The 27,978-nt window shown below is 49.7% G+C and overlaps 2 protein-coding genes across 7 annotated transcripts in view; one reads left to right on the top strand and one right to left on the bottom strand.

Annotated features, from left to right (window-relative positions):
- Positions 1-4,501, top strand: part of KIF9 (kinesin family member 9) — a 35,560-nt gene extending 31,059 nt beyond the window's left edge. Inside the window, exons 20-21 of the mRNA XM_054991694.1 lie at positions 1,721-1,825; positions 4,324-4,501. Of these exons, the coding sequence (XP_054847669.1) occupies positions 1,721-1,825; positions 4,324-4,431 (213 nt within the window). The 3' untranslated portion in view covers positions 4,432-4,501. The remainder of the gene's footprint in view (positions 1-1,720; positions 1,826-4,323) is intronic.
- On the bottom strand, positions 211-27,406 carry LOC129337755 (tubulin delta chain-like). Of its 6 annotated transcripts, none has more exons than XR_008597845.1 (12): positions 27,286-27,355; positions 24,079-24,181; positions 21,297-21,392; positions 18,411-18,472; positions 16,407-16,544; positions 14,738-14,879; positions 13,758-13,934; positions 10,982-11,077; positions 9,056-9,134; positions 7,994-8,135; positions 5,996-6,309; positions 211-2,954 (listed from the first exon to the last, which is right to left on the bottom strand). XR_008597845.1 is itself a non-coding variant. In XM_054991699.1 (12 exons), exons 3-12 carry the CDS (start codon positions 24,174-24,176, stop codon positions 6,077-6,079), a joined length of 1,263 nt encoding a protein of 420 aa, XP_054847674.1. In that variant the 5' UTR covers positions 24,177-24,181; positions 25,795-26,007; positions 27,344-27,406; the 3' UTR covers positions 4,443-6,076. The 6 variants fall into 6 exon arrangements, 5 of the variants coding, with proteins under 5 accessions (XP_054847674.1, XP_054847671.1, XP_054847675.1 ...); XM_054991699.1 differs by lacking the exon at positions 211-2,954 and adding an exon at positions 25,795-26,007 and having other exon boundaries at positions 4,443-6,309; positions 27,344-27,406; XM_054991696.1 differs by lacking the exon at positions 211-2,954 and adding an exon at positions 25,795-26,007 and having other exon boundaries at positions 4,443-6,309; positions 27,286-27,343.
- Positions 27,407-27,978: the final 572 nt, after the last annotated feature.

Here is a 27,978-nt window from a genome sequence, read left to right as displayed (position 1 = left end):
GTGTCCAATTACAATCCTGTTTTATTAACAATTCATTTATATAAGTCACACAGTAAGTTCACTATAACAAGTTAGGAAATTTCTGAACCACAGAAAATTCCTTCAATGCTCCTACTCACAATTGGAAAACTATTAACGCAAGTGCTACAGTACAGGTACCTTCAATCAATTAATCAATGATTAATAAAGTGCAAGCGCCCAAAGGGCTATTGTAATTTTTCATTGCACATAAATGTTTTAAAGTGCAAATGCATATACAGCACCACATGAACACAAGTCCTTCAAACAAATGTATAAGGTCCCGAGCACTACGTGTCCAATTCGTGAGGAAGAATCCAATTTCTATAAGGTCCTAGGTTGCAAACCACTCCAGATGACTGTGATTATTCCAATATGATAGTAAAAGATCCTCCGACGGGTTGTCTAGATCCTGGTTAATCCCGTTTCATATCATCTTTCTCAAAGAGTACACAGACAATGATTCCTTCATAAATATTTCTTATAAGTACTTAATACCACATCCGTTCAGTATCACATCACCACACGGGTAGTTTTTGTTTTGTTTTTTCATACTCATTACCGCGTTACTCTCTGTTGTGGTTCACACAAGTGGCAAAGGGGCTTGGACGAATCAGACCAGATAACCGTGTCTCTGGATTGGCCCATAAAATGCAACCTGCAGCGTTAGGTAGCCTCGGTTTCCCTTGGGGCTCTGCAGGGAAGCAGGGAGCTGCTAAGTCTTTAATTGCTGCTCATTTTCTCTGATCAAAACTGGGCTGCCTGCTTTCTATTAGCTTTTTAAAGGGGGGGAAAGGACAGGTTTTTAAAGGACATATTTTCAAAGAACACGTTTTCTCTTGTTAAATACCAATAGCAGAGCGGGGGGCTGGTTTCAGATTGCCAAAGTGAATGGAAGGTTGAGGGTTAGCAAGGCCTCAATGCCAACGGAGGCTGCAGAAGTCTGCCATTTGCCTTTTGGAGAGATGGAACAAGATCCATGATCTGCAGCTTCATCTCATCTGTTTGAGCCCTGTGAGTCTGCTTGAGGACTCGGGATGTCCTCAGACCCGAACTCCGGAAGACACCTGTTCCCTCAGCCTCCTCTGTCTGCCACGGGGGGATAGTCCTTATTTATTTATGTCATTTATACCCCGCCTTTCTTCCCAATACAGATCCAAAGTGGCTTAAATCATTCTCCTCTATTTTATTCTCACAACAATCCTGTGAGGTAGATTAGGCTGAGAGTATATGCCTGTCCCAAGGTCACCCAGTAACCTTTCTTGGCGGAGTGAGGATTCGAACCTGGGTCTCCCAGATTGTAGTCCAATATTCTCACCTACGTCACAAGGTTGCTCTGAGGACTTCATTTATAATGAACGTCTCTGATCATTGCCTGGATGCAAATAAATAGCAACTATTGCTCTCATCTCATCCCAGATTTTGAGATTGGGGGGGGGGAGGTGTGTTCCTGAGTGGAATTATGCCAGCACTTCATCCACCTGCTCTGTTAACTCACTGCCTGTTTGGGGCTGCATGCTGAGCCTGGGAATTTCGAAGACCCTGGCACTGGAAAACTTGCACGTACACCTCCTACTGATGTTCACACACCACTACCCTGCAGCTCTGAATTGCTGGAGGCACTGTCTGTCTGCAGTGTCTGTCTGCAGGCCCGTCAGTGCCTCACGGAGCCCCTTGCATTCCACTTGTCCCTTCCTCCCAGGATGAAGATGAGCAGGAGAGGTTTGACCGGATGCAGGAGGAAGTGCTGCCGTTCTGCCCGGATTCTGTCTCCTTCTACAACGCTAAAGCAAAGACTGACCGCAAGGTAGCGTAAAACCTCTCTCTGGTGGCTGAGGAGGGGCAGGAACTGACGGTCCCCTTAGAACTAATGCTGTCAGCTTTGGCAAAAGGACGTCTTTCGTTGGGCCCAATCTGGTGTTTGGGCTCCACTAGGGGCTGCGGTAGAGCAGTTGCACCGTCTCCAGTTAAGGGTCTCAGGTAGAAGGTAGGAAGACCCTTCGTGGAGCAAGACTTTGGAGAGCCCCTACCAGGCAGAGGAGACCAGGCTGAGCGAGGTGGCCTGACATACATATGATATATTTTGATGTCTGTTTTATATATATGTTCATTAAAGATGTGCACAACTTGGCATTTCACAGACTTCTCAAAATGAGCATTTGGACTATCGCTCAGAGTCCGTTTTTAGGGTTCAGTCTGGCTTGTTTCTCGAGTGTTCCTGAGATTTCTGCCTGGATGCAGACAGTTCTTTGTCGCTTCTGTTGATACTGCGAAGGCAGAGAAGCATTTTCACAGCAGTTCTCCTTACATTTTCCTTGCCACAGTCCACCTCCCCTTGTCCATTTCCTTTCCCCTCCACTTGGAATTGCTAAATTGCTGTAGTGTTATAACATTATGATGATTGAATGCAACAATTTATTAGCTCCTTTCATTTAAGAAAGAAGATCGATGCCCTTTTTGCAAGGAGTTAGAGGAAATGTGCAGCTTACACAGTTTCACTTATAACTCTGCAATGAACAGGGGTAAAGACCTAAAAAAGAAAGAAAGCTGGAACTAGTAGATCACAGCAACAGATCATAATGCTATAGTGATTTGTCAATTACTAATTTTTTTTAAAGCCCCAAGTTCTCCAATGGTAGCGAAGAAATGGAGGCCACAGGGGCCATAGTAAGAAAAAAAGTGCTAATACGAGTTGGACCTACAGAAAGAGCTTCCTGTCCACATGGCATACAAACCATGCCAAACGTGGGTGATGTCATCATGTGCATGCTCCTGAAGAGAAGCTGAGGCAGAGCAAAACATTCACTTGGCCAGAGGCAGGAAGGTGTCGCTGGTTGGCTTATACACAACAAAACTGAAAGCGGTCCAAATACGCAGCACATCAAAGGCAGGCAATCATTTCTGTCCCTTGGTCACATTAAGCATCACTTCTTTTCCTACAGAGGAAGCAAAGAACAAGACCACACTCACACACACTGCTTCCCGCACCATGCCCCCCCCCCCAATACTGTCTGCCTGGACTGGGAAGGGCCCTCCAGCCAGGAATGCGTGCTGCCATTATGTAGGCTCCACTTTTTTTCCTTTCCAGGGAGAGAAGCAGCTTGTGGGGGAGTAGTGGGAGATTTTGAGATGACAACCAGCTAGCAGGGTTTCCTTTCATAACAAAGAAAAAAATCCTGGAAGATTTCTGTGAAATGGGAACCTCTGCACATTTTAAAACATTGGCTGGACCCAGTGAAGGACATCTTACCAATGGCATGCATGCTTTAATTTCATCACATATGCACAGATTTGTTTTTAATAGATGAGAGATTTAGAAAGGACGGGACGAAGAGAATGATGAGTGATAAAACAGGGCAAAATCCTACACATTCTTCAATGAAAGATGCATGAAAAACAAGAAATTCCCAACCCATAAGTTCCCAATTTGCATTTTTTGTTCTGCACCTATGCAACCATGAGGAGGGTGCACCTAACAACAACAACAATAATAATAACCAATTTATATACCGCCCTTCAGGACAACTTAATGCCCACTCAGAGTGGTTTGCAAAGTGTTGTTGTTATCCCCACAACAATCACCCTGTGGTGGCAGCTGCAAGAGTACTATATGCAGCAAATAGAAAAAAGATACATGTCCTGATGTGTCAGAATGGATAGAGAAAATTTATGAATATGCATCAATGGCCAAATTAACTACTTCTCTACATAATAGACCAATAGCCAAATTTGGGGGGAAATGGAAGGATTTCTTTGACTACTTAGGCAGAAATTAACATGAATTAAGCTAACAGTATAAAGATAAGATAAAACATTGGAAAATAATTAATAAAAAAGTTGATATTATAGTTTGTGTAAGTAACCAAGGAAGGGAAGGAGAGCCATTATACAATTACATTTAGTTATGGCAAATTTTGAATGTATTTTCTATTAGTTCAATGCAGTACTTGTAGAAGTCTTAAACTAATTCCAAATGTAGTTTATATAAGTTTGTATAAGTCTTAATTCAATTTCAAATGTAGTGTCTGTATAATCTTTTATTATGCACTTTCTATTTTCATACCTTTTAAATAAAATGTCTATAATTTTTTTTTTAAATCATCCTGTTTAGGTGGGTGGGGCTGAGAAAGCTCCAAGGGAGCTGTGAGCCAAGGTCACCCAGCTGGCTTCAAGTGGAGGAGTGGGGAATGAATCAACCTGGTTCTCCAGATCAGAGTCCCATGCTCTTAACCACTACACCATACTGGCCTGCAGAGCTCCTTGCTAGCCCCAGGGCTAATAGTCCTCTGTTTCTCTCTTGCACAGCACAAGTATTCCCAAGCCATGACTACACTCGAGCAAATGAGAAAGAAACCCGCTGGTATCCAGTCTGTGGTGAAGAACAAGCCTCCATCCGGGCTTGACGCTACGTAGCCAAGCCAGGAGGGCTCCCGCCTTGTTTTCTGAAGGTGGAACGTAAACCAACTGATCTTCCGGTGTGAGTCAACACGCATTTATTTTCAAATAAATTTTTCAAAATAAACTTCTGGAGGAGTCTTGAGGATTAATGCTTATATTCTGGTACAAATCTCATCCGTTGGTTTGGTCAGTAAGTAAGAGAGGAAAGCTCTCCTGGAATGCTGCTGGGAAAAACGCACATTGGTGGAAGGGAGAGAACTCGGGGTTCCGGCCCCATCACTGAACTTGACAAACAGATTTCCAGAAAAGACTGTATGGTACAGGTAACGAAGCAAATCCAGGATTTCCCCACCGAAAGGGGATGGGGCTTTGCAACTTTTTAGACATTGCCCACTCTTAAGGAAGACTGGCAATGTGGAGATGATTTTTCATCTGTGTGGAAGTAGCCCTCCGCTCAGTCCATCCCTGCTGGGTTAAATTCATTCTGCAAAGGGCTGTCAACCTTTGGCTTAGGAGCAGGCCCCTCCTGGCTTTCCAAACTGCCCAAGGGTACCCCACCTCCTCATTCAGGACTGAGTCCAATACAACCTCCCCCCCCCCCCCCCCAGGACCACAGATGGGAAAAATATTCATTTAGAGTGTTGTTTCCGCAAGCCATGCTTCTGAGGTCTTGGCAGAGGAAGTACTTTCCCATCAGCTGCTGCTGATTTTCCAAGTTGCCAAAAATAAAAAAAATATAAGCAGGTGCAAGTCTTTGAATTTACGTTACGGTGGGATCCCGACCAACAGCTTTCTGTGGTTAAAGGGTGGGGCGGGCGGTGGGGGAGGAACGTAAGGATGCTCTGACAGCTTTCCTGGTTGCTTTGGGGCAGGAGGACAAAAACCTCCTCCTCGTTTCGAAGCGCCAGCACCTGGCCTCAAAGCGTGCCCCTGGGTCTCAGGAATTAGCGGGGCAGGGAGGTGTCTGGCAAGGATCACTTTTCCCATCACCCCAGGGGCAGCAGTAGACAGGAGCTGCCTCTCTTAAAATTCTCTCTCTTACATAGCTTATTACTATTAAGGATACTGTAGCTCTTTTTTAGGGTGGGGAGCCGTTGGACACTCTTTCGAGTTCTTTGTTCAAGGCCGCAGAATGGTCAGCAGAGATGTCAGGCATGCCTTTTGGAGCTGCCCCACTGGCCCCTGGTCTGTAATACCTTTGGGGAAGGGGCTTCAAGCGTCGAGTCAGCAGCTAGACCAGGTCCAGCCCTTCCTCCACCCCCTCCCCAAGGGGCCTGTTGCTAAGTCCAATTCATCCTCTTGCCTCTGAGGCTGCCGAATGGACTGATGGTCCTGCAGAAGAGCGGATTTAGCGGGGGGGGGGGACGACAAGTTGCTAACCCCTCAACTACTGCTTTCCTCCTGAGAAACATTTCCCTCCATGGGAGCAGTTTTGGAACAAATCCCATAGAAGACTGGGCGGTATCTGTTCCCTGGGAAATGGACCAAGAGAGCCCTAGATTTTGGCCAACCCCCGTTTGCTTTCCCAGACTCCAAGCAGCAGCTATGTCAAGCCAACTCCTTCCTGCTGTTCTGCTACCTTGCTGGCCTGCATGCATGCACGGAACAGTATTTCCTGGCAAAGTCCCTCCTGGCTGCTGCTAGTTCCAGAGTGTCCGGGTCAGTCCCCAAGGCGGCTGTAATCCTCCGCGACAGAGAGGAGCGTCTCAAAGCCCTGCTCAAAGTCCGCTTCTTCACAGCCGTGTCTCCAGTACCAGTGTAGGAAGGCGTTACTCTTATACATCAGCCGTGCCCGCTGCTCCACCCTCCGCAGGAGGTCAGCGGCGCTGCTGTGGTTGGCGCAGACAGTCAGGGCGTGGCTGTTGTGGCCAGGAGCCCCAAGGCTAACTGGATCTGCAGACGGGATGAAGAGGATTGTGGTCAGGCGGGGTTCACACGACTCCAGAGAGTGGGGGGAGAACAACTGGTCCAGAATTTAGCAGACCTGGATTCAAATCTACACTTGGCCATTAAGCTCACGGGGTGACTATGGCCCATTCAGTCTCTTTCTCTCTCTCAGCCTTGCCTACCTCACAGAGCTGTTAACTGGATAAAGAGATGGAGAAGAAAGCTGTCAGAATAAGCAATGGTTGTTGTGGGTTTTCCGGGTTGTAAGCAATGTCTGGCGTACAAAAGTAGAGAAGACCCTGCAGGAGGCAGCAAGGGAAAGAGAGTCAGATAGGAAAGTGGGGGGGGGGGAGAGGGGAGGTCGGTGCCTTCTTCCTCTGCTGTCCTTCCTTGCCTGTCTCCAGAATGCTGCTCTTTGGTGTATCGCCTCCTGCATCTCACAAGTTTCACTGGCCAGAACGCTCTTTCACTCTTAGCAGTTGATGGGAAGCGTATCTTAGATATTAACTCAACTAGAGCTTCGTCATATTCTGGTTGCTTGAGACAAGGTTTTTGTAGATGCAAACAAACTGTTTGGGGTTTTGTTATTCTGCCCTTGCTGATCTGCCACACGCAACTAGCCTGTGTGAGCGGGCAAGCCAATAAGCCTGTGAACCCGTAGCCTAGGAGTGGATTGTTTGGCAAGGATGCTCACGAGCGTCTCACTTCATAGCTCTCAAGAGTGCGGGTTTGTCACTTTCGTAAGATCAATGAAGATATGACAAGGCTCGTTTTTGCAGGTGCTTACTCTAACTCTCTTTCCCTTGTAGAGGCAGGTGTGAGGGTAAAAGGAAAGAAGGTCCAGGATAACGAGGGGCATTCTCCTTGCCGTAATGGATAATGGAATGCATAAAGAAGGTCGAGGTTTGAAAAGTCTTGTGGAGTTTATGATTTCATGACAAGAATGCAGCAAGTCAAGAGTAACTTGAGGAGGGTCTACAGTTTGGGGGGGGGATCTTTCTGCCGAGGCTGAGAACCCCAAGGGTGATGGATGGAATCCACTGTTTTGGAGGGAAGCACCAAACTGCAAAGCAGATTGCCCAGGTGCAGAAATCAGAGGATAGCTTGTGAATCTTAAGTGCCACATCAGAACTAATGGTGCTATTTTATGTATATTTAATTAACAATTTGCATATTATTTTCATGAATATGAAAGGTACCAAACCACAACTGATAAATACAATTGAACAGAGCTAGTAATCACAGAGTTAGCTGCAATTCCTAAGATCTCAAAACCCTGCTTGTCCAGGAAAAGAAACCACACTATCTACTCTTGTATTCAATATGCTCATCAGACTGACTGAAATATTGTCTCCCTTTAAAAAAAAAATAGTAGTTGACGGACACACCCCTCCCCCCTTCAGTTCTGGACATGACGGATTCAGGAGGGAGGCTGACCGGCTACCCTGATACTGAAGCAAACAAAAGGCAAACTGTATGAAATGGAGAAAAGGAAGAGGGGTGTGTTCAGCATAGAGAAAAGAACATGCAGAAAGGGACATGAGCAGAAAGCAGGTTTTGAAAAAAGATGCCCAAGAGCAAACAGGGAGTAGTTATGAACTCTGCATGCAGCAAGGGGTGCTTCAAGTACTTCTTAGTACGTCCTGCCGTGGACACGATCCTGGGAAGAAGCCAGGCTTGCTCAACTGACCTGTCCAGCAAGAGGCGGAGAAAGGATTCCAGGGCGCACAGTGGTAGGCCTGCTTCAGCTTCTTTAGCACTGACGCGCGGCTGATGAGAAAGGAGTCCTCCTGGAGGCCGCGGGCCACGGCGAGCAGCGCTGAGCTGCAGTGCTGTCGGCAAAGCTTTTAAGGGCCAAAGCTCCAGACCGGTGGGAAAGCCCTCCGTTCCCTCCCCAAGACCGGTGGGAAAGCCCTCCGTTCCCTCCCCAAGACCGGTGGGAAAGCCCTCCGTTCCCTCCCCAAGACCGGTGGAAAAGCCCTCCGTTCCCTCCCCAAGACCGGTGGGAAAGCCCTCCGTTCCCTCCCCAAGACCGGTGGAAAAGCCCTCCGTTCCCTCCCCAAGACCGGTGGGAAAGCCCTCCGTTCCCTCCCCAAGACCGGTGGGAAAGCCCTCCGTTCCCTCCCCAAGACCGGTGGGAAAGCCCTCCGTTCCCTCCCCAAGACCGGTGGGAAAGCCCTCCGTTCCCTCCCCAAGACCGGTGGGAAAGCCCTCCGTTCCCTCCCCAAGACCGGTGGGAAAGCCCTCCGTTCCCTCCCCAAAACCAGTGGGAAAGCCCTCCGTTCCCTCCCCAAGAGCTCCTTTCCCCAGAAATGCCACAGGTCAGAATTTTAGGGGGACCTGATGTGACATTGCAGAGGTTTTAGCTACAAATTTCGAGGCAGCCACTTCTCATCCCATGCCACACCAGCCCTGGTCTGTCTCAGATTTTCTCCTTTTGGGAACATTCGTTATTAACGTGATAATGCACAGAGAGCTTCAAAGCATTGCCTCTGTCCTCCCCCTCAGTTTTCCTCCTCTGGAAACCTTGAGTTCCATTTCAGGAGGCCTTCGAGTTTTACCACTCACAGATTTGGGAGGATGTGAACATCTGCATCTTCACAGGGCTGTGGCCAAGCATTGACTGTCATACCCTCACCCAAGCCCGGGATATGGGACACTCCCTGACTCTGCAGGGGAAAGACCCAGAGGCACAGAGCTGGTTTACTCTCCCCACGGAGGAGACAAGGTGTTCGCTGCAGCTCAAGGATACCGGGTGCCCAGCGAGAGACTCACGAGGAACTGAATGGGCCACAGAAGACGCCAGGCTGTCCCAAAACACCGTTCCCCCCCTGGGTGATTAAAACAACAACAACAAACCAGTTACCCCAAAGGTATTGTCCCAAATACATGACGAATCACAGCAGAACTGGGGCCCTCCCCGCAACAGGATGTCCCCCCCCATCGAGAAGGCCCACTTAGGAGAGTGCCTCCCTTCCCAGCCCAGTTGGTGGAGATGCTTTTCTCCAGAGGAAGGAGACTTTCTGGGAGACTTGCAAGAACCTCTGAACTTAGAGGAAGGCTGCAGCTGGTGCCAGTGAATGTTCCCACTAGGAGAAGGGATCCACGGGGCCCGATCCGTTGTGATCGGCCAGGAGGCAGGCTGCTGACTTACAGTCTTGTGGTCCCCGGGTACTGCTGGGTGAGCAGCTTGATCCCGGTTTTTTGGGGGGGAGGGGGGGACTTCTGCAAAGGGGATGCCGCATGGAGGTCTGGGGCAGGCTCATTACATCCAGAAGGAGCCCAAAGTAGATCAGCGCTCTGGTCACTGAAAACACCTCAGTCCTCTTGTACTGAAGCACGAATGTATGGATTTGTCCCAAAATCTAACCGTTTCTGCTAATTAGCCAAAACTCTTTCAGACTCGTGGGAAAGATGCTGTCCTTCACGTCCAGCTGTCTTGCATCTCCTATCTCTTCTACCAGACCTCTCTGGCTGATCTCTTCCCTCGTTGGCCAGTATTTTGCTGATTACTGCTAAAAGTGTGCTTAATGTCTATTAATGATAGCGCTGTTAATTACAGGACATTTTGGCGGTCTTTCATTCATAGGGTCGCTATAGGCCAAAGGCAACTTGATGGCACGCGTGCTTGACGCACGACTGAAGACAACACCAGCTCTCTTTTCCCCACTCCTCTGAGATTTTGTCTCACTGACCGTGGCCCAATGCTTTCCCTTCGTCTTCCTTGATCCCGTGCTGAGGGCAGACTTGCCAACTGTATCCTGCGAGGTCAGCTCACCAACGGCTTCAGGAGAAGGGCTCCCACTCCTCCTCTACCTTTCTGCCCCCTCCCTTGGCTCTCATAAACAGAGAGAGAATCCCCCTTGGTCTTCCCTTCTCTCGGAGTCACCTCCAACTCACACTGGACCTACTCCGCACGTTCTCTTTAAAAATAAAACCAGGAACCAGTATCTTAATAGACGAGGGGTTTAAATTGTGCACTCAGCCATGCACATATTGAATGGAACGCAAGAATGACTCGGTGCATGTGCAAAGAAAAATCATGTGTACATTGTATAGGGATCGTATGCATCTTCACTGTAAGGCATTTCCGAGGCTTACCCGTAATTGCGGATTTTTTTTTAATAACTTCCAAGCATCCTGAAGGGATCTGACTCTCCCTGCCTTCCCTTCCTGCTTCCTTTTGACTAATCCCTTATTTTTTCAGGGGTTACCTCTTTGAAATGAAATGCAGTTTTGAAACAACCTTCCAACGCTGAGTCTGTGAACCTGGGCAGATCATGAGAGGGAGGGCAGGAAGGGCGACATCGGTGCTTAGTTCTCGCGGGCCCGCCCTTCTTACATGCCCAGGGTAATGCCGATGGCCACTCTGGGGTGAGGAAGCCATTTCCTCAAGGCTAGCTTGGCCGGGGATCCTGGAGATTTTTTTGCTATCTTCTAGGCATGGAGCAGGGGGTCACTGCTGGTGTGGAGGAGGAGAAGTTGTGAATTCTCTGCCTTGTGCAGAAGGTTGGACTAGATGACCCTGGAGATCCCTTCCAGTTCTATGATTCTACGCACATAAATGCTGCATGCAGTCCTTCTGCAATAGTTCACGCCAGCTAGAGCTCAGTTTGTTTGGTGAGGGGTTGCTCTGCAGGCCAAAACCCATTGGCCACTGGACCATCTCTGCTCCTACCTTGTGTTGGCTTGAGCCGTGTGAAGGAATTTGAGAGCTGGCAGAGGACAGATGGATCTCAGGAGCGCCCAGGGTTCAGTGCCCATGCTAATCCCTCTGCAAAAATGACAGGCATTGTAGGGAGGAGGAGGTCTCAAAGAGATGCTTCACCAACAAGTTAAGGACCATGGACTTCACCACTACGTTGCATTAGGTTGGGTCTGTTGTTTAAGTATGATCCTGCTGGGCAATTCGGTGTTGTCGAATGTCAGCCCTAGAAATCGCTTATGCTCCTTTTCAGCATTTCTCCCAACTCTGTATGAGATTCTTGCTAATGCAGTGTCTTTGTAATCGTGCATTTATTTACCCTCTGGCATCGTTTAGGGAAACACCCTTGATATTGACTGTGCTAGTCTCACACTGTGTAATCCGCCTTGAGTCTCAGTGAGAAAGGCAGACTATAAATGACATAAATAATAAAATGAGACAGCAACATCCTCAAATTTCACACTCACTGGACCCAACTTTAACCCCTGGGAGTGACCACCGGACCTGCTGAGCACACATGGGAAGAAATCACATGACCAAAAGAGGAGGAGCCCAACCTGCCTATGCTGAAAAGGCATTTTCTCCATGGCTGAATGGTCTTGCCTCCTCGGGTGGCGGCTCCTCCCTGCGCACGCACAGAGAAGCGGGACAGAGGCAGCTTCTCCTTGCTCCCTACGCATGTGCAGCAGCTGCATTCCAGTCCAATGAGCACCAGCAAGGCAAACCTGAAGAGTCACAAATCCACTTTATGCCTAAGGATCGTCTTGTAGGATTAGATTAGGGCCGGATTGAAATGGGGGCTGGCGAGGTGGAGGCAACTTCAAGCAGGACTTGGCGCTTGCATGGCGCTTCATTTTGACCGTGCTGCCGCCCGACGCAGTTCTGGCTGGGGAGGAATGCAAAACCCTGCTGGGAAGTGCCTTGGCCTCGACAGCAGCCCCTCTATTCGATCCCACCAAGCTGCCTAGTCCAGAATTTTGTTTCAGCAGCAGTTGGGGAGTTCTTGTAAGCTTGGGGGAATGTGCACCCTGGCTTGCTGCTTAGGGACCGCGGGGGAGGGAGACGCTTCCTCCTCCTCACTGGAGCAGTGATTCTGATGGGCAGGGAGAACAGCAGAAGGGAGCCGGATGTCCCCTGCCCGGTCCAGTCCTCTCTCCTTGCCACCCCGACATGCACCAGAATTGATCACCTCAACAGTGCCCAGCCATCTCATCACCGAAAGCCCGGATCTTGGGGAGAGGCCCCAACCCTTTTCATTGCATATAGGGAAGGGGGCCTGGCTCTGCTTGGCATGCAGAAGGTACCTGGCATCTCCAGGTAAAAGGATCAAGCAATAGGCGATGGGAAAGACCTCCGACTGGAGCACTGCTGCCAGCCAGAGGAGACAAGACTGGCCTTCAGAGACTCCGTCTGACTCCATATAAGGCAGGTCCACATGCTCACTTGCGCCAGGAGTCCCAGCAAGGTCACAACATTTGAAGCATAGATCCAGAGGAGTTAGCCGTGTTAGTCTGTAGTAGCAAAACAGAAAACCGTCCAGTAGCACCTTTAAGACTAACCAACTTTACTGTAGCATAAGCTTTCGAGAACCACAGCTCTCTTCTTCAGATGCAACCGTCAGGTTGCATCTGAGGAAGAGAGCTATGGTTCTCGAAAGCTTATGCTACAGTAAAGTTGCATCTGATGAAGAGAGCTGTGGTTCTCGAAAGCTTATGCTACAGTAAAGTTGCATCTGAAGAAGAGAGCTGTGATTCTTGAAGGCTTATGCTACGGTCAAGTTGGTTAGTCTTAAAGGTGCTACGGGACTCTTTTCAACATTTGAAGCCTCCCTGTAGGACGGGAAGTGGGAGTTGTACATCTCTGCTCTGTGCCTTCTGTTTGCCTGCACAGTTCCACCTAACCCAGTTCCGTGGATTCTGCCCTCATCCATGCCCTGTCTTTCTAATGCTGGGCTCCTTTGCCTGGGCTGCCTGGGCTCCAGGTGGAGGCTCCAGTAACCGTGCTCCTCTATAAAAAGCTAATCTTTACCTAAGCATAGAAAACTAGGAAGGCTGAGCCATAGCCTAGTGACCTGACTTCTCATTTTCTACGTGGGGCCAATATTTTTGGCACACACAGTCTGAAATGGTACAGCCAAGATGCAGAATTTACAACCTCGTTGGGGACCAGGCCCTTAGAAGCTGGACCCTCAAAGACTGCACTAAAGTAGGGAACAGATTAGCCATTTGCTTTCGTGGGAAAAATCCTGGTGGGCTGCTGCACAGAGCGTCCCCCTCCTCTCCCGTGATGAGGCCGCCTTTCTTTTCACCGGGCTCTTTAGCCCTCTATCATTGAGCAGGGTAGGGTGCCCTTTTCCAGGCCTGTTTGGGCCTCACAGTCTGCTCTGAAAGTAGCTATTATTATTATTATTATTATTATTATTATTATTATTATTATTATTTATAGTCTGCCTTTCTTACTGAGATCCAAGGCGGATTGCACAGTGCAAGTGAAAATACAATATAATCGACATTCACTGACCAACAGTTAGGATATTCCAGGAAACAGATAATAGGGAATGGCAGCAGAATTTTTTTTAAAAAGCATAAAGCTGAGCACAGAGATGAAATCTTTCTGAAACTAAGCATAACTATTTCCCATGGTTTGTTTGGCAGCATATCTACATCAGTAGACAGTTCCCAATAGTATAGCATTTAGCGTGGCTGAGGGTCACAGAAAGATTAGTTTCCATCAGCTGACTCAGGCTTACCTTTGTGCTGTGAAAATCTTGAGTGGATAGAGAAGCCCAGCAAGGCAGGAAGCGATGTAAGTGTTCATGGCGGAGAGGGAGACCTGCTGTCCACCTTCAGGGGCATCCTTCCCCTGAAGGAAGGCTGTGCGCTTTAGCACCTCGTCGTTGTGGAACAGGAGGATGCCATCTGTGTACCTGGGCAGGTGCAAACACAGACAAAGGCATTATGGCTGTAGCAGCCTGACATTTTTAGAAGTTTTTTTTTTTAAGAGCCTCGGCAGTGTGCCTAATAAAAGTGTAAGAACATGATGAAGAAATCAAGACACTAAACAGCAACAGCAAGAATATCTTAAATGCTCACTTTAAAAACCTGGAAAGGAGGGAGAGGTTACTTCTGCTTACCCAGATAGTCCAGGCAAGGCCAATCTCATCAGATCTCAGAAGCTAAGCAGGGTTGGCCTTGGTTAGTAATTGGATGGGAGACCTCCAGGATTGTAGAGGCAGGCAATGGCAAACCACCTCTGTGAGTCTCTTGCCTTGAAAACCCCAGTGGGGTCGCCATACGTCAGATATGACAGCACTCTCCACCATGAAAGCTATACAACCAGGGCTGGAGGGGGGAAAGGGGGGTACTTCCTGCTGAGTGTAACTGCAGAGCCATCACCAAGAAGGCCCTTCCCTGAGCAGCAAGAGATGTTTACTCTCACAACAACACTGTGAGGTAGATCAAGATGGATAGCCAATCTGAAGAAGTGAGCTGTGACTCACAAAAGCTCACACCCTACCACAAATTTTGTTAGTCTGTTAGTCTTATAGGCGCTACTGGACTCTTGCCCTGTGAGGTAGGTTAGACTGTGAGAGTAACTGCCCTAAGGTCACCCAATCAGCTTCATGAGGGAGTGGAGAGTGGACTGTGGGTCTCCTGGACCGTCCAAAAACTCTAACCGCTTGGCCAGCAGAACACGGGCTCTTGGAAGAATCACCCTCTCCTGATTCACCTCTGGAGCCACGAAAGGCACAGCAAAGAATTGTAGTGCTGAAGAGGACTCTCGCCGGCTTGGTGAGGAGCTACCGAGGCAGCCAGGATGTAGCCCAGGGGGTACTCGTCCCGGATGGCTTCGCACAACCGGGAACTGAGGCCTAGGGGAGAAAAGCCCATTGCACACTTAATTGGTCTTGCTTTACCCCTCTCCCCCACCCAGACAGACGGTGTTGTGAAAAAAGCCCCAGAGTGGGGGCTTTTATGTATTTATCCATGCAATCTGCTGCAGCTGCAGTAAAATGCAGGTTGCACACTCTGCCTGGCTGCTGAATGCACCAACTTGCTACAGGCCAACTGCTGCCCATGAGCTCGGGACAACCGTCGAGCACAAGGCAAGACACTGGAAAGGGCTGCAGAAAGGGGAAAAATAAGGGGTGCAAATCCTCTGCAAGATCCCAAACCCAACTGGTCCCACAAACTAGGGATCTTACAAATCACCGACCTCCTGCCCAATGCAGGAACAGCCTAAAGCATCCACGAAGGCTGCCAATGTGGGGGAACCCACCATATCCCTACGCAGCCAGTTCTTAACATGAAGAAGTTCTTCCTAATGTCCAGCTGGTACCTGCCCTCCTGTAGTTTAAACCCATTGCTTCCCCTCTTCTAAGTAACGGCCTTTTAAATACTCGAAGAGAGCAATCGTGTCTCCCCTCAACCTCCAGTTCTCCAAACTGAACATTCCCAGGTCCCTCAGTCTCTCCGTCTCCAGGCCCCTGATCATCCTGGTTGCTCTCCTCTGCACCCGTTCCAATGTGTCCACATCCTTTTTGAAGTGAGGCCTACAAAACTGCACACAACACTCCCAAGTAGGGCCTGAGCAACACGGTATATAGTGGGACTCCCAAGTAGGGCCTGAGCAACACGGTATATAGTGGGACAATGACATCCTGTGATTTGGGTATTATGCCTTTGTTGATACACGCCAGCATTACACTGACCGCTCACCTGTATCCCAAGATCACATTCACACACACTGCCACCGAGAAGTGTATCCCTCATCCACTATGCGTGCGTTTTTGTTACCGGGTGGAGAACCTGGCACTTATCCATGTTAAATCACATCTTATTCAAATCCCAGTGTGTTCAGAACTCCTCCCACTTTGGTGTCAAAGGGTGCTTTGGGTGAGCTGAAAACAGAATCAACAGGGATAGGAGCATATGGGGAAATGTCTTAAAGGGACATGGGAAATGCGCTTGGGACCTATTAATCTAGCAGGAAATCGGGAAAAAAAGCAAAGCTTAGATGTTTTTGGTGGCTGTAAAATACTGTATTTTAATATTTATATCTACCAATTGAGAAATGTTATTGTACATGGAATAGTGTTTTAATGTTTATTTATAATGTTTTTATTGTTTTTAAACTGCATGTTACAAATTGTATGCTGTTACACTGCCCTGAGCCCGTCTGACGGGAAGGGCGGTCTAGAAATGCAATAAATAACAACAACAACAACAATGTACAGCCCGATATCTGGAAGCGTGATTACGGCCTCAGGTTGTGTATCAATCTACACCAAGGACAACTGCTCAGATCCTGATGGCAGAGGAACCATCCGGCTGAAAAGGCATGCGTGCGCGCGTGTTTGTGCACGTGTGTGGCCTGCTGCCTTGTTGGCATTACTCACCAGCTCCTGTCCCTCCACTGAGGCTGTGGAATAGGACTGTCCCACTATAGCAGTCCTTGCACTCCACCTCCTTCCTCAGGCTCTCCATAGTTCTGTGGAACAAGCTCCGCTCCTGCTCTGAACGGACGCCGTGATACCCTGCAAAAGCGCAAACCAGACACAGCCCGACGATGAGGACAGCAGATGCCTCCGGCCTTCGCACAGTGCAACCCGTGAACGAGTACGTCTTCCGTTTCACACAACGCAGAATGGAGTTGCAGAATCTGCTCCAGCAGAGAGTTGGGATCAAATGCTTTCTGGTCCTAAGGAGCTTTGTGTGTGTGTGCGTGGTGCCCTCAAGTCACAGCTGACTTATGGCGACCCCTGGCGGGGTTTCCACGGCAAGGCACTAACAGAGGTGGTTTGCCGTTGTCTGCCTCTGCAATCCTGGTCTTCACTGGAGGTCTCCCATCCAATGACTAACCAAGGCCGACCCTGCTTAGCTTCTGAGCTCTAACCAGATCAGGCTCACCTGGGCTCTCCAGGTCAGGGCAAGGAGCTTCTTAGTCCTTCACTGTTGTTGTTGTTGATTTATAGTCCGCCTTTCTCACTAAGATCCAAGGCGGATTACATACTGCAAGTGAATGCAATATAATCAATAGCTAGGACATTCACAGAGCAAAAATAACAAAATGATCAACAGTTTGGGCATTCAATGAAGGTGCAGCGGGGTATGGCAGCTGCAAATTTGAAAACTAACAGAAAGTTGAACCTGCGCCAATCATGCGTGCGTGTATCCATGCATTTGTCACACTGAACGCATGAAGCTGCCTTATACTGTATCAGACTCTTCATCCATCAAGGTCAGTATCAACTGCTCAGGCAGGCAGCAGCTCTCCAAGGTCGCAGGCAGAAGTCTTTCACGTCACCTACCACCTGATTCTTTTACCTGGATATGCCAGCGATTGAACCTGGGACTTGCTAAATGCCAAGCAGGTGCTCTGCCACTACGCCACAGCCCTCCCCCAAATTCCACTATACAATCCATTCCATTATGTTTTTCAGGGTATAAGCTTTTGAGAGTTAAAGCTCCCTTCTTCAGATACAGGTACCTGAAGAAGGGAGCTCTGACTCTTGAAAGCTTATCTTGTTGGCCTCAAAGTGCCACTGTACTCAAATCCTGCTGGTCTTCTGCAGACCAACATGTCTGCCTACCTGAAACTATTCCACTATGTGCCTGAAAGTGCTGTCAAGTTACAGCTGACGTATGGCGACCCCGGCTGGGGCTTTCAAAGCAAGAGGCTAACAGAGGTGGCTTGCCACTGCCTGCCTCTGTATAATGGCCCTGGTTTTCCTTGGTGGTCTCCCATCCAAGGACTAACCAAGGCTGATCCTCGGTTAAAAAAAAACCCAAAAAACCAAGGCCGACCCTTCTTAGTTCCCGAGATCTGACAAGATCAGGCTAGCCAGCCAAGTAAAGGTACATTCCACTATAGCCTATTGGGGGGGGGGATTAAATATTTGATAAAATACACAAGTTTAACCATTATTGTTTTTATACACTACCCCAAATCATGACAAGATAAAGTGCCAAGCGCATGGAACTGACAAACTCACCCCCTTTCCTAGACCTCAGCGTGACGACTCCACACAGAAGGCCCGCAACATTCAACGCAGCTTTTCTGAAGGAACACCTGACAAACTAAACAGGCGCAAAATGGGACCAACTGAACACCCACCCATCTGCCTGTTCTCCCTTTTTCGTTTTACTAAACTGTGGCTACCACCAAAGTGCAGAACCAGCAGATCTTTGCCGCGGATCAATGCAGGGTCTCAGCCTGCAATGGCAACCAATGCAGACATCATCATCATCATCATCATCATCATCATCACTATCACTGCACTTATATACCGCTCTTCTAGACAGATGAGTGCCTCAGCCAGAGCGGTGAACAAGCTAGTGTTCTTCTTATCCCCACAATGCAGCTGGGGAGCTGGATGGCCCTGCTTGCTGAGAACTCTTACCGTAGGCCCAGTTGTTGCCTCTTCCTTGCTTCCCCACAATGAGATTGGACTCTCTGAACGATCTTTGGGGCGGAAGGGGAGAGAGAAATGCGACGCGATTAATTCAGGGGTCAGAGGCTACGCTGAGAGAGAGCGATTCTGCAGCAAGAAACGCAAGTAAAAAAAGCCTTGCTTACTCATGAAACAGTTTTGCAAATAGTTGCTTATTGTTAAATGATTTACTGAGCTTCTTGCTAATCGTAAAGAGCTGTACCTGGCCCTGAAATGCCAATCCTTCACTGATGGATATCACACTCAGATTCTCCTCTGGATTCTGATCTCCAGGTCTCCGAGATTATTTTTATGTAGTCATAAGTACCAGAAACTTGACATGGTTGGGGGAGTGGGTGGGCTGTGAATTTTAGGATACTGGAGTCTGCCTTATATACTAAAGAGTCCAGTACTACCTTTAAGACTAACCAACTTTATTCTAGCTTGCACTTTTGAGAACCACAGCTCTCTTTGTCGGAGGAATCATCAGATACATCTGATGAAGACAGCTGTGGTTCTTGAAAGCTTATGCTACAATAAAGTTGGTTAGTCTTAAAGGTGCTACTGGACTCTTTACTATTTTGCGACTACAGACTAACACAGTAAACTCCTCTGGATCTATGCCTCATATACCAAATCCTAAAGGGTCAAGGCCAGCCCTACTCATGATGCACCCTACCTTAAGGATAATACCATTCACCCTATAAAGGACTCCACAGATCGTTCCAAAGGCTCAGATGTGCCTCCAGGAGCCAACTGGGGCAAGGGCTGATTACCTGCAGCCTTTTGGAGCCTTACCTGCCCCCCCCCAAACTGGAGTTTTCAGCTGCAGGGACCCTGGGCCATCCTCTGTTCTGGGCACCTCTTCCCACTGTGGTGGTTTGGAAAGGTAAACCAGGGAGGTGCCCATGTAGAGACATCACCCCCCCACACACACGCACACTGGAAGAAGATCCAAGTTCAAACTTCAACTAAAGGACCTCAAACAGCCAACACTGGGGAAGACGTTTCTCAGCCTTAAATCTCAGAGAGCCACTAGTCAGGAACCATGGTAGACATGGCTCACCTAGAACGACCAATGCTCTGACTGACTCATACGGCTGCTTCAAATGTTCATGGTGATGGAGAGTGCCCTGAAGTCATAGCTGACTTACGGCGACCCCTGCTGGGGTTTTCATGGCAAGAGACTCGCAGAGGTGGTTTGCCATTGCCTGCCTCTGCAACCCTGGCCTTCGTTGGGAGGTCTCCCATCCAATTAATGGCTACACACTAATTCCAGGTTCTTAAACTCTACAGACCTTACTCAGAAACAATCCTCTTGTGTTTCTGTACAGAACACACATGAACCCTGTTGGCAAGTAACGGTGAGCGCATGTAAAATCTGTGTGCCCTGTGCCCCTTGATTTTTCTTTATACGTGTGTGGAGTAATTCCCATGTTATGTCCAGCACGTGCACAGATGAACAAGTGATCTAAGCCTCACCTTTATCTAGGCGTCGTGGACCAGCCCAGCAGAGCAGAGAGGCTCAGAGGGCTCTTCTGAGGGAGAGGCAGCTGGCGAACCTGACCCAGATCCACGGCCAGTGGCAGAGGCACTGCAGGAGGAGGCAGGCCCTGAAGGATCAGACATGGATCCACAGCCAGGTCCCAGCACATCGGCCCCTCAGCGTCCCCGCCCTGGGCCGGCAAGAGAGAGCCAGGCACCGGCCAGCTCTCCCCCCCTCATCACCAGAGCCTCGGGAGCCCCGTCAGAGGAGGGCGAGGAGAGCCCTCCAAGCCAGAAGGCGCAGTGCCAGGCTAGCAGCACAGCACCGGCCCAGCATCAACAGTGCTGATGAGGGTTTGCAGGAGCAGGACTGAGACAGCGGGCAGGTGCAGGGCGCAGCACAAGGGGCTGAGCAGCCTGAGGCTTCAAAGCAGCAGAGGAGGGCGTGGCTGTGTGGAAGCAACGCGTCCGCTCACCACTGACCTTGCTGCTGTGTTTGGAACCGATTCCCTCATCTCTGACCTCGGCCTGTTAATTGTGGACTTGGGTCGGGAATACTCCCCTTTGGACTCAAAGCTGTGAGTGTTGTCTAACCTGGGCCTCAACCTTGGAAGCGTGATCTGCTCTGACAACTTGGGAAGTTTCCCCCTGCCTGCTTCCTGTGCGAGTCTGTAATCGGGACGCTAGGCACAGGTTCCCAGTTTCCTTTCTAAAGCGAACACACATTTGGCTCTTCCTTTAAAAGTTTAAAAAAGAACCCAGAGTGGCACAGAGTGGTAAGCGGCAGTACTGCAGTCCAAGCTCTGCTCACAACCTGAGTTTGATCCCGGCGGAAGCCAAGTTCAGGTAGCTGGCTCAAGGGTGACTCAACCTTCCATCCTTCCGAGGTCGGTAAAATGAGTACCCAGTTTCCTGGGGGTAAAGTGTAGATGACTGGGGAAGGCAATGGCAAACCACCCCGTAAAAAGTCTGCCAAGAAAACGCCGTGATGCAACGTCCCCTCATGGGTCCATAATGACTCGGTGCTTGCACAGGGGACTACCTTTACCTTAAAAATGTATGTACATTCAGTATAATGGAAACAGAGCTTGACTGCTGTGCAACATCTCCCTCCCTGTGATCGAGGACGCAACATCCTCGATCACAGGGAGGGAGTGTAGACGCTCTTGCTCACTGTCCCTCTCCATGTGGAGAGGTTGTCTCTAGAGGGGTAGACTTCCCCTTTCTTTCTTATCAGCCTCAATTTCTGTGTGGCAAAATACGAAGACCCTTGCAAAAGACACTCCAGAAAGAGTGCTTCAGAGAACAGAGGCATTCCCACGCCCTTCCATCTGCACCAGAGCTCGGGGTGAGGTCCCTGATGTCTCCTACCCGCTCTTGACTCGCTTCTGGAGCCGCTTCACCACCTTCGGCTCGCTGTCGACACAGACGGCGCTCAGCTTGCCATCGAGGGAGCAGAATGGGTACCTGGAGGAGAGAGTGGTGCATGTCAAGTCAGCTCGGGAAACTTCAGCCTTCCCTTGAAAGCAAGAAAGTGTGCTAGGCAGATTGCTTACTGTAAACTGCTGCTCGCGCCTTTGAGCAACCCCAGGTGCAAGACATCAAGAGCTTTGAAAGTCAACACCAGCGCTCTAAGCTGTGTCTGGAAGCTACCTGGCAACCAGTACACTCTTTTGAGGCTCAGGCACGATTTCGATTTCTGGGAGCAGCGCTGGAGAGTGTCAGGATGGGGGTCTACTTCAGAGAAATCTTGCGGTGCTAAACATCAAATACGCTGCCTGTTTCTAATCCTGATGGATTTTCTCTTAACATAAATAAATTAAATTAAATAGCGAGGGGCCTTTTATAAAAATGTAACAGCCTGCAGAAGACTGGGTCAGATGGCTCAGCAGCCCTGCATAGCCGCCGGTTTGCATAAGCCGAGGGCTCCTCAGGGTGGCTCCAGGGGTATTTCCATCCAAAGGGATGCGTAATTACATTTTTTCCTTCCCTTCCATTTTTTATTTGAAATCAGATCCAGAGTTTTATATTTGTTTCTCTTGGCTCAACTTCTGAGACACTCTGTTTGGGGGGGGGGGCAGGTTTGCCTCCGATCTGAAGCCTGCAAGGAAAGGTTTTGATTAGCAGCGTTTGCTGCTCTGCCCCCATCTTGCTGGAGGGAAGCGCACACACACACACCATTCCGGCTGCCAAAATATATGGCTTCAAAAGAGAGAAAGATTTCCCCCTCTCTTAAGAAACACGGCAGATTATAACTTTAGGTGGGCTATATTAATCTATAGCAGCAGGACAAAATCTGAGTCCGGCAGCATCTCCGAGACCAACAAAATTATCCAGCTTTCGTAAATCAAATGCTTCCTTCATCAGACGATGGAGGAAGCTTCGACTTACAAAAGTGGGAAAATTTTGTGGGTCTTGGAGATGCTACTGGACTCTATGCCCAGAGGAAGGCACGAAACCTCCAGGATCCCCAGCCAATCTGGCCTGGAGGAAAATTCCTTCCCGACCTCGAAGCGGTGCTCTGGATTGACCCTGGGCATGTAAGAAAGGGCCACAAGAGCCCCTTCATGCCCTCCCTCTCCCCATCTGTGTACGTTCATACGGTTAACTCACAAAAGCTTACACCCTAGATAATTTTGTTGGTCTCCAAGATGTTAGTGGACATGGATTTTGTTTGAGGACCATTTGTTTGACCAATGGAACAGCAATCAGGATTACTTTTTGAGATGCTGGAGTGGACAACAGCACAAGAACTCCCAAATCCAAACCCCACCAGCAAGCACTCATCTCTCCCCTGCATATCCATCACCCCAATTGTTAGAAAAAGAGAAAGGTGGAGAAAATGATTAACTGGGGGAAGGAAAGGAAGGTGATGGATGGAGAAAATGTGTGGCTGCGCGGGTCTTCACCTCATAGATTGGATCCCTTGGGTGGGACTCAGGTCCTCACCTGCTGGGCCACATGTCCCTTTACAGCTACCATATTTTGGGGGGGGAAGGACCTTCTGCCTAGAGTACGAGGGAGCTTTGCCTCCTGTCTTTACCCCCTTTCTCAACCCCATGCATCATCTTATTAACCTTTATCATGCCCCCTGCTGTTTAGACTTTTCTCTAAACTGAAAAGTCACCGACTCTTTAATCTTTCACCATAGGAAAGATGCAGCATCCCGTTGATCATTTTGGTGGCTCTCTGCAGTTTTTCCAGCTCTACAAAGGAGGTCATGCTATTTTGCAGCATCTGACAAAATAAGAATAGCCCTGATGCTTCAGACCGGCAGGGTATCTTGTCTATTCCTATGTTTCCAACAGTGGCCAGTCAGGTGCCACGGTGACAGCCCTCCCCTCCTGGCAGACTCCAGCCTCGAAGAATCAAAAGCATTCTGCTTCCGAACTGATGGAGGTCCCATCCAGCTCCCAAGGCTAATAGCCCGCAACAGACTTCCATAAACCCGTCCAACCCCGTTTAAATCCATCTTAGCCAGTGGCCATCGCCACATCTTTTAGCAGTAAGTTCCACAAGTCAACTAGCCATTTTGTGAAGCAGTTGCTTTTGTCTCTTAAATCTACTGCCACTTTCATAGGACGAAGCGTTCCAGGATTATGGAAAAGGTAGAAAAGTCTTTCTGTGTTCATTTTCTGTGCCCTTGTCTCGCCAACCCTCAGGGCCAAGCCACAAGTGACGAATGACACAGGTTGGACACTTGTCAGCTTCCCTCAAGTTTTGATGGGAAATGTAGGCATCCTGGTCTTGCAGCTTGGCTCTCCGACTGCTGTCCAATGGACTTTTCAACTGTCACGTGTCCAACATTCCGCCAAGCTGCCTACATTTCCCGCCAAAACTTGAGGGAAGCTGACAAGTGTCCAACCTGTGTCAGGCGTCACTTGTAGTTTGGCCCTCAGTTGCCTTTTCCCTAAAAAGCCCCAGGTGCTTTAGCCTTGCCTTATAGGGCAGGGGCTCTAATTCCATGATTATTTTGTTCAGACCTTTCTGCACTGCCCCAGCTTTTAAATATCCCTTTTTGAGGTGCGGGACCAGAACTATACACAGTATTCAAAGTGTGGCTACCCCAGGGACTCAGTCAGGGGCAAGATTTCCTGGACTTCAATCCACAGAGGTGAATGAGGAAGATGAGGGTAGGGAGGCAGAGCCTTACATGTTGGCTTCTCTGTTTCTGGCACTGGTAACAACTTGCCACCATTCCTGTCCAATCTGGTTGCCGCATTGTCCAACCTGTAGCCAAACTGCAGACATGGATCCTGGGGGGGGGGGGGGGAAGCACACAGAAGCACATAGAAACATAAGACCTGGGCTCAAGACAAGGTGTACATACCAACAAATAATAACAGAACAAAACCTGGGGCTCCTACTATATGGGCAGTTCAGTATGGAATCTTGAGTCTAGAATGCAAATGTCACAGCTGTTGATGGCGCAAGTGCTGCTTGCAAGCCCCTGAGGGCCCCCGCAAAAATATTAATCTTGGCGCCGTTAGGGATCCAAGATATTGCTTGTTGCTGACTATCTTCCTTTTTGGCATTTCCAGGTGTGCACCCAAGCTGCTAACTAAACAACTGGCCCCTGTATAAGAAAACCCAGGCGCTTTGTTATAAAATAGATCTTGGTAACATTTGTCTCCTGACCCCGAAAAAGGATCTGGGTTGGAAACAAAACATCCAAGTAGAGTTAAATCATAAAGTGTGTCAGATACCTCTCCAACATATCTGTCATGGGTTATAAATTTCTTGCTGTAGTGTGTAGTGTACCTCTGAGAACGTGCAGAGGGAACCTGTTTTGCTGAATGGTTGCTAGCTGCTCATCTTGCAGGTGTTTTGGTTATAATTTCCTGGCCGGCCTGAGAATGTGGCCTTGAAGTTCCAGCAAAGACTGCACCAAACTCCTAAGAGACTGAGCAGAGCTCATCCTTTCCTTCCTCCCCTTTTTCCCTGGCTCAGTGCGCCAAAATCCTAATGGACTGTCTTTCCTACTGGGGGGCGTGGACTTTGTCCTATAATTAACCTTGCTTTGCTACCTTGAGTCACTTCAGCCAATGATCCTGTCTGACCACCTTGATACTGGTATTCTTCTTTAGTAAAGTAACATTAATTCATACACCTGAATGATGCAGTGAAGTGCTTGGGGAAAATACCTGGCAAGACCTGACAAAGTGCCTTGTAACACCTTAGTAAAGAGTCCAGTAGCACCTTAAAGACTAACCAGCTTTATTGTAGCATAAGTTTTCGACAACCACAGCCCTCTTCGTCAGATGCATTGTTAGCTTTCGAGAACCACATCTCTCTTCATCAGATGCATTGTCAGCTTTCGAGAAACACAGCTCTCTTCGTCAGATGCATTGTCAGTACAATAAAGTTGGTTAGTTTTAAAGGTGCTACTGGACTCTTTACTATTTTGCGACTACAGACTAACACAGCTAACTCCTCTGGATCTCGTAACACCTTGAAGACAGATAGATTAATTGCGGCATATACTCTCGGGAGCTCCTCGTCAGATGCAAGCGAGATTACACTTTCAAAGAATGACTGTGAATCAGCTAGCCATCTGTATTTTCTTATATTCCCCTCCCACAAGGTGACACTGTTGCCCTGCCCTTCTATTTCCTCCTCTATGAAAAGCTGGAGCATCAAGAGAGATGAAACCAGGTTTGCAACACGCCCCACACAGTGCAGATAAGTGCACCTGTGCTTCAAATTGGCCATCCCTCCCAGAAGTTCTCTCATGGGGCTGTTGTGAGGACAAGGGTGGGGGGAACCATGTATGCCTCCCCCAGCTGCTTGGAGGAAGGTCAGGATAAAAAATGGTTAGATGGATAGGCAGAACCTGGCTTAAGAACAGCTGTTTTATATGGTACCTCACCTTCACTAGTACCAGTGCTGTGGAAATCTTATCACTCACTCTGGGCATCTCCTGGGGGTGTCCTTAATCCTTCTCCTCCCTCATCTCTTGCGGGGGGGAAATCCAAGCCCCAGTAGCTTTATCAGACAGGGGGGAATGAAAAGCCACAGGGCCTGAGAAGGAACAGGGCAGCCATGCTAGTAGCGGGTCAGCTGTCCACCTGATGCATCACGACTGTTAAAGAGAGAAAGGTCAGCCCTGAAGAAGGCAACCCAGAAAAAACTTTCCTGCCCGCTAAAACATGTAACAGCTATGCCTCCCACTCAGCACTTCTCACTTTGGGGCTGTAATACTCGGCGCTTAAAATATTTATTCGAAGGTGTGACTCTGTTGAGTCATTTTTACACAGATGATCTCACTTGAATTTTGTAACCTTATTAATGAAGAATAAAAAGCCTAATATGTGCCATCCAACTAACCGGCAGAATCATACATACTCCACAATGGTGCCAGCTCATTACCGAGGACTCTTTTTCCACACTGACTCAAGAGACAACAACGTAAGTGCATCTGTCCGTAGGAGAAGAGGGCAGAGGGCCACTTCAAACGTGACAGAATCCCGACACCTGCACGTGAGAAACTGCTCAGTGCAACCGCAGGCAGGTCTTTGCATGCCACTTCCATGGCAGATTTCCACATGGCTGTATGGCATTGTCTCAAAGCTCAGTGCCTGAAAAGCGCACGAGAACTTCGCAGGGGTGTGGGAAGCAATGTGCAGTGGATCCCAGAGTTGCTCCAGTCTAAGCCCATTGATTTCAATGGGTTTAGACTAGGGTAAGTCTGCTCAGGATTTCACTCTTAGAAGCGGAAGCATGTCGGGCAGGGGTTCTTGGCCTTTTTTGAGCCTTGGATCCCTTTAGCAATCTGTAAAGCCTAGAGACCCCTTCTCAGAACAAAATTTTTAAATGCATCAAATAAAATACATAGGATTACAAGGGAAGCCAATTCTATTAAAAGGTAGGTATCAGACTTCCCCCCCCCCCACCCTGTGAACCTGGGCAGATCATGAGAGGGAGAGCAGGAAGGGTTGCATCGGTGCTTAGTTCTTGTGGACCCTTCCTATGCCACCTTGGGGTCAGGAAGCAATTTTCCCCAGGCCAGTTTGGCCAGGGATCCTGGAGGGTTTTTTCCATCTTCTGGAGCAAGGGTCACCGGGCGAGTGTGTATGGGGGGGGGGAGTTGTGAATTTTCTGCACTGTGCAGGGGGTGGACTAGATGACCTGGATGTCCCTTCCTTCCAGCCCTATCACGGACCCCCTCCAAACCTATCCACGGACCGTGTCGGGGCCCTCCTGTCTTCGGCCCCGGCCCATGACCACGGAGCGCCCCCTCCTCGTCCATGCATCCGCCTCCCCCCTTGGAGGGCAGCGAGGGGGGGGGCTGCGCCCACCTCCCTCCCTCCCTCCCTCCCTCCGCGCCCCCGGCCTGCGCTCTGCGGGTCCCCAAAACCACCTATTGCTCCGGCGGGCGCCCAGCCTGCGAAACGCGCCCCTGCCGCCGATTCACCAACCCCAGCCCGCGTCTGCGGGTCGTCGGAAGTCGACGAGTCGCCGTTTCCGTTGGTCCGTTTCAGAACCTCCGGAGGAGGCGGAGGAAGGAGGAGGCGGCCGAGGAAGAGGCTCCTCCTCGGGCGCAGCCAGCGCCGCGGATCGGGGCGCACCGAGTGCTCAACCTCCCCGGGGAAGGCCCGGCGGCGGCGGGTGATTCTCCTTCCCGGCAGGCGCCGCAGGATCGGGGCCTCGGGAGCCGGCCGGGGCTTCCTCCCCCCGCCCGCCCGCCCGGGAGCAGCCGCCGTCTCCTCCCCGCGCCTGGCGAGCGGAAGGCAAAAACTTGGCGCCGGGGCGCAGCGGCGGCTTCGCCTTCCCTCCGGCGCGCCGCTCCGCGTGGATTACCGCCGCTGCAAAGCCCGAGGGGGGCCCGCGCGGGTCCTGCCCCCCCGCGTTCGGGGCGGAGCTTGGCCGGGGGCAGAAGGGCAGCGGCCGCCCCCGCCGAGGGAGTCCCCGGGAGAGGAGCCCGCGGGGGGTCAGCGCCCCCGCCCCAGCCGCTGCCGCCGCCGCCGCGGCGCTTGCCTGTGTGGGCCGCGCAGCCCCTCCTCGGGGCCCATGGCCTGAGCCTTGGCCGGCTGGCTGGGTGCGAGAGGGGCAG

The sequence above is a fragment of the Eublepharis macularius genome, chromosome 11 (genome assembly GCF_028583425.1).
Source record: "Eublepharis macularius isolate TG4126 chromosome 11, MPM_Emac_v1.0, whole genome shotgun sequence".
NCBI classification, from domain to species: Eukaryota; Metazoa; Chordata; class Lepidosauria; order Squamata; family Eublepharidae; genus Eublepharis; species Eublepharis macularius.
The sequence above is the reverse complement of the archived record's forward strand: the minus strand, read 5'-3'. Positions and strand labels throughout refer to the sequence as shown.

Coding starts and splice junctions, on each gene's coding strand:
- LOC129337755 (XM_054991699.1), bottom strand. CDS start 24,176: ATGTCTGCAGTTTGGCTACAGGTTGGACAATGCGGCAACCAGATTGGA. Junction 16,545..18,410: donor AGGCAACAACTGGGCCTACG/GTAAGAGTTCTC, acceptor GCGCTTTTGCAG/GGTATCACGGCGTCCGTTCA. Junction 6,310..7,993: donor CTCCGCCTCTTGCTGGACAG/GTCAGTTGAGCA, acceptor TCCCGTCTGCAG/ATCCAGTTAGCCTTGGGGCT.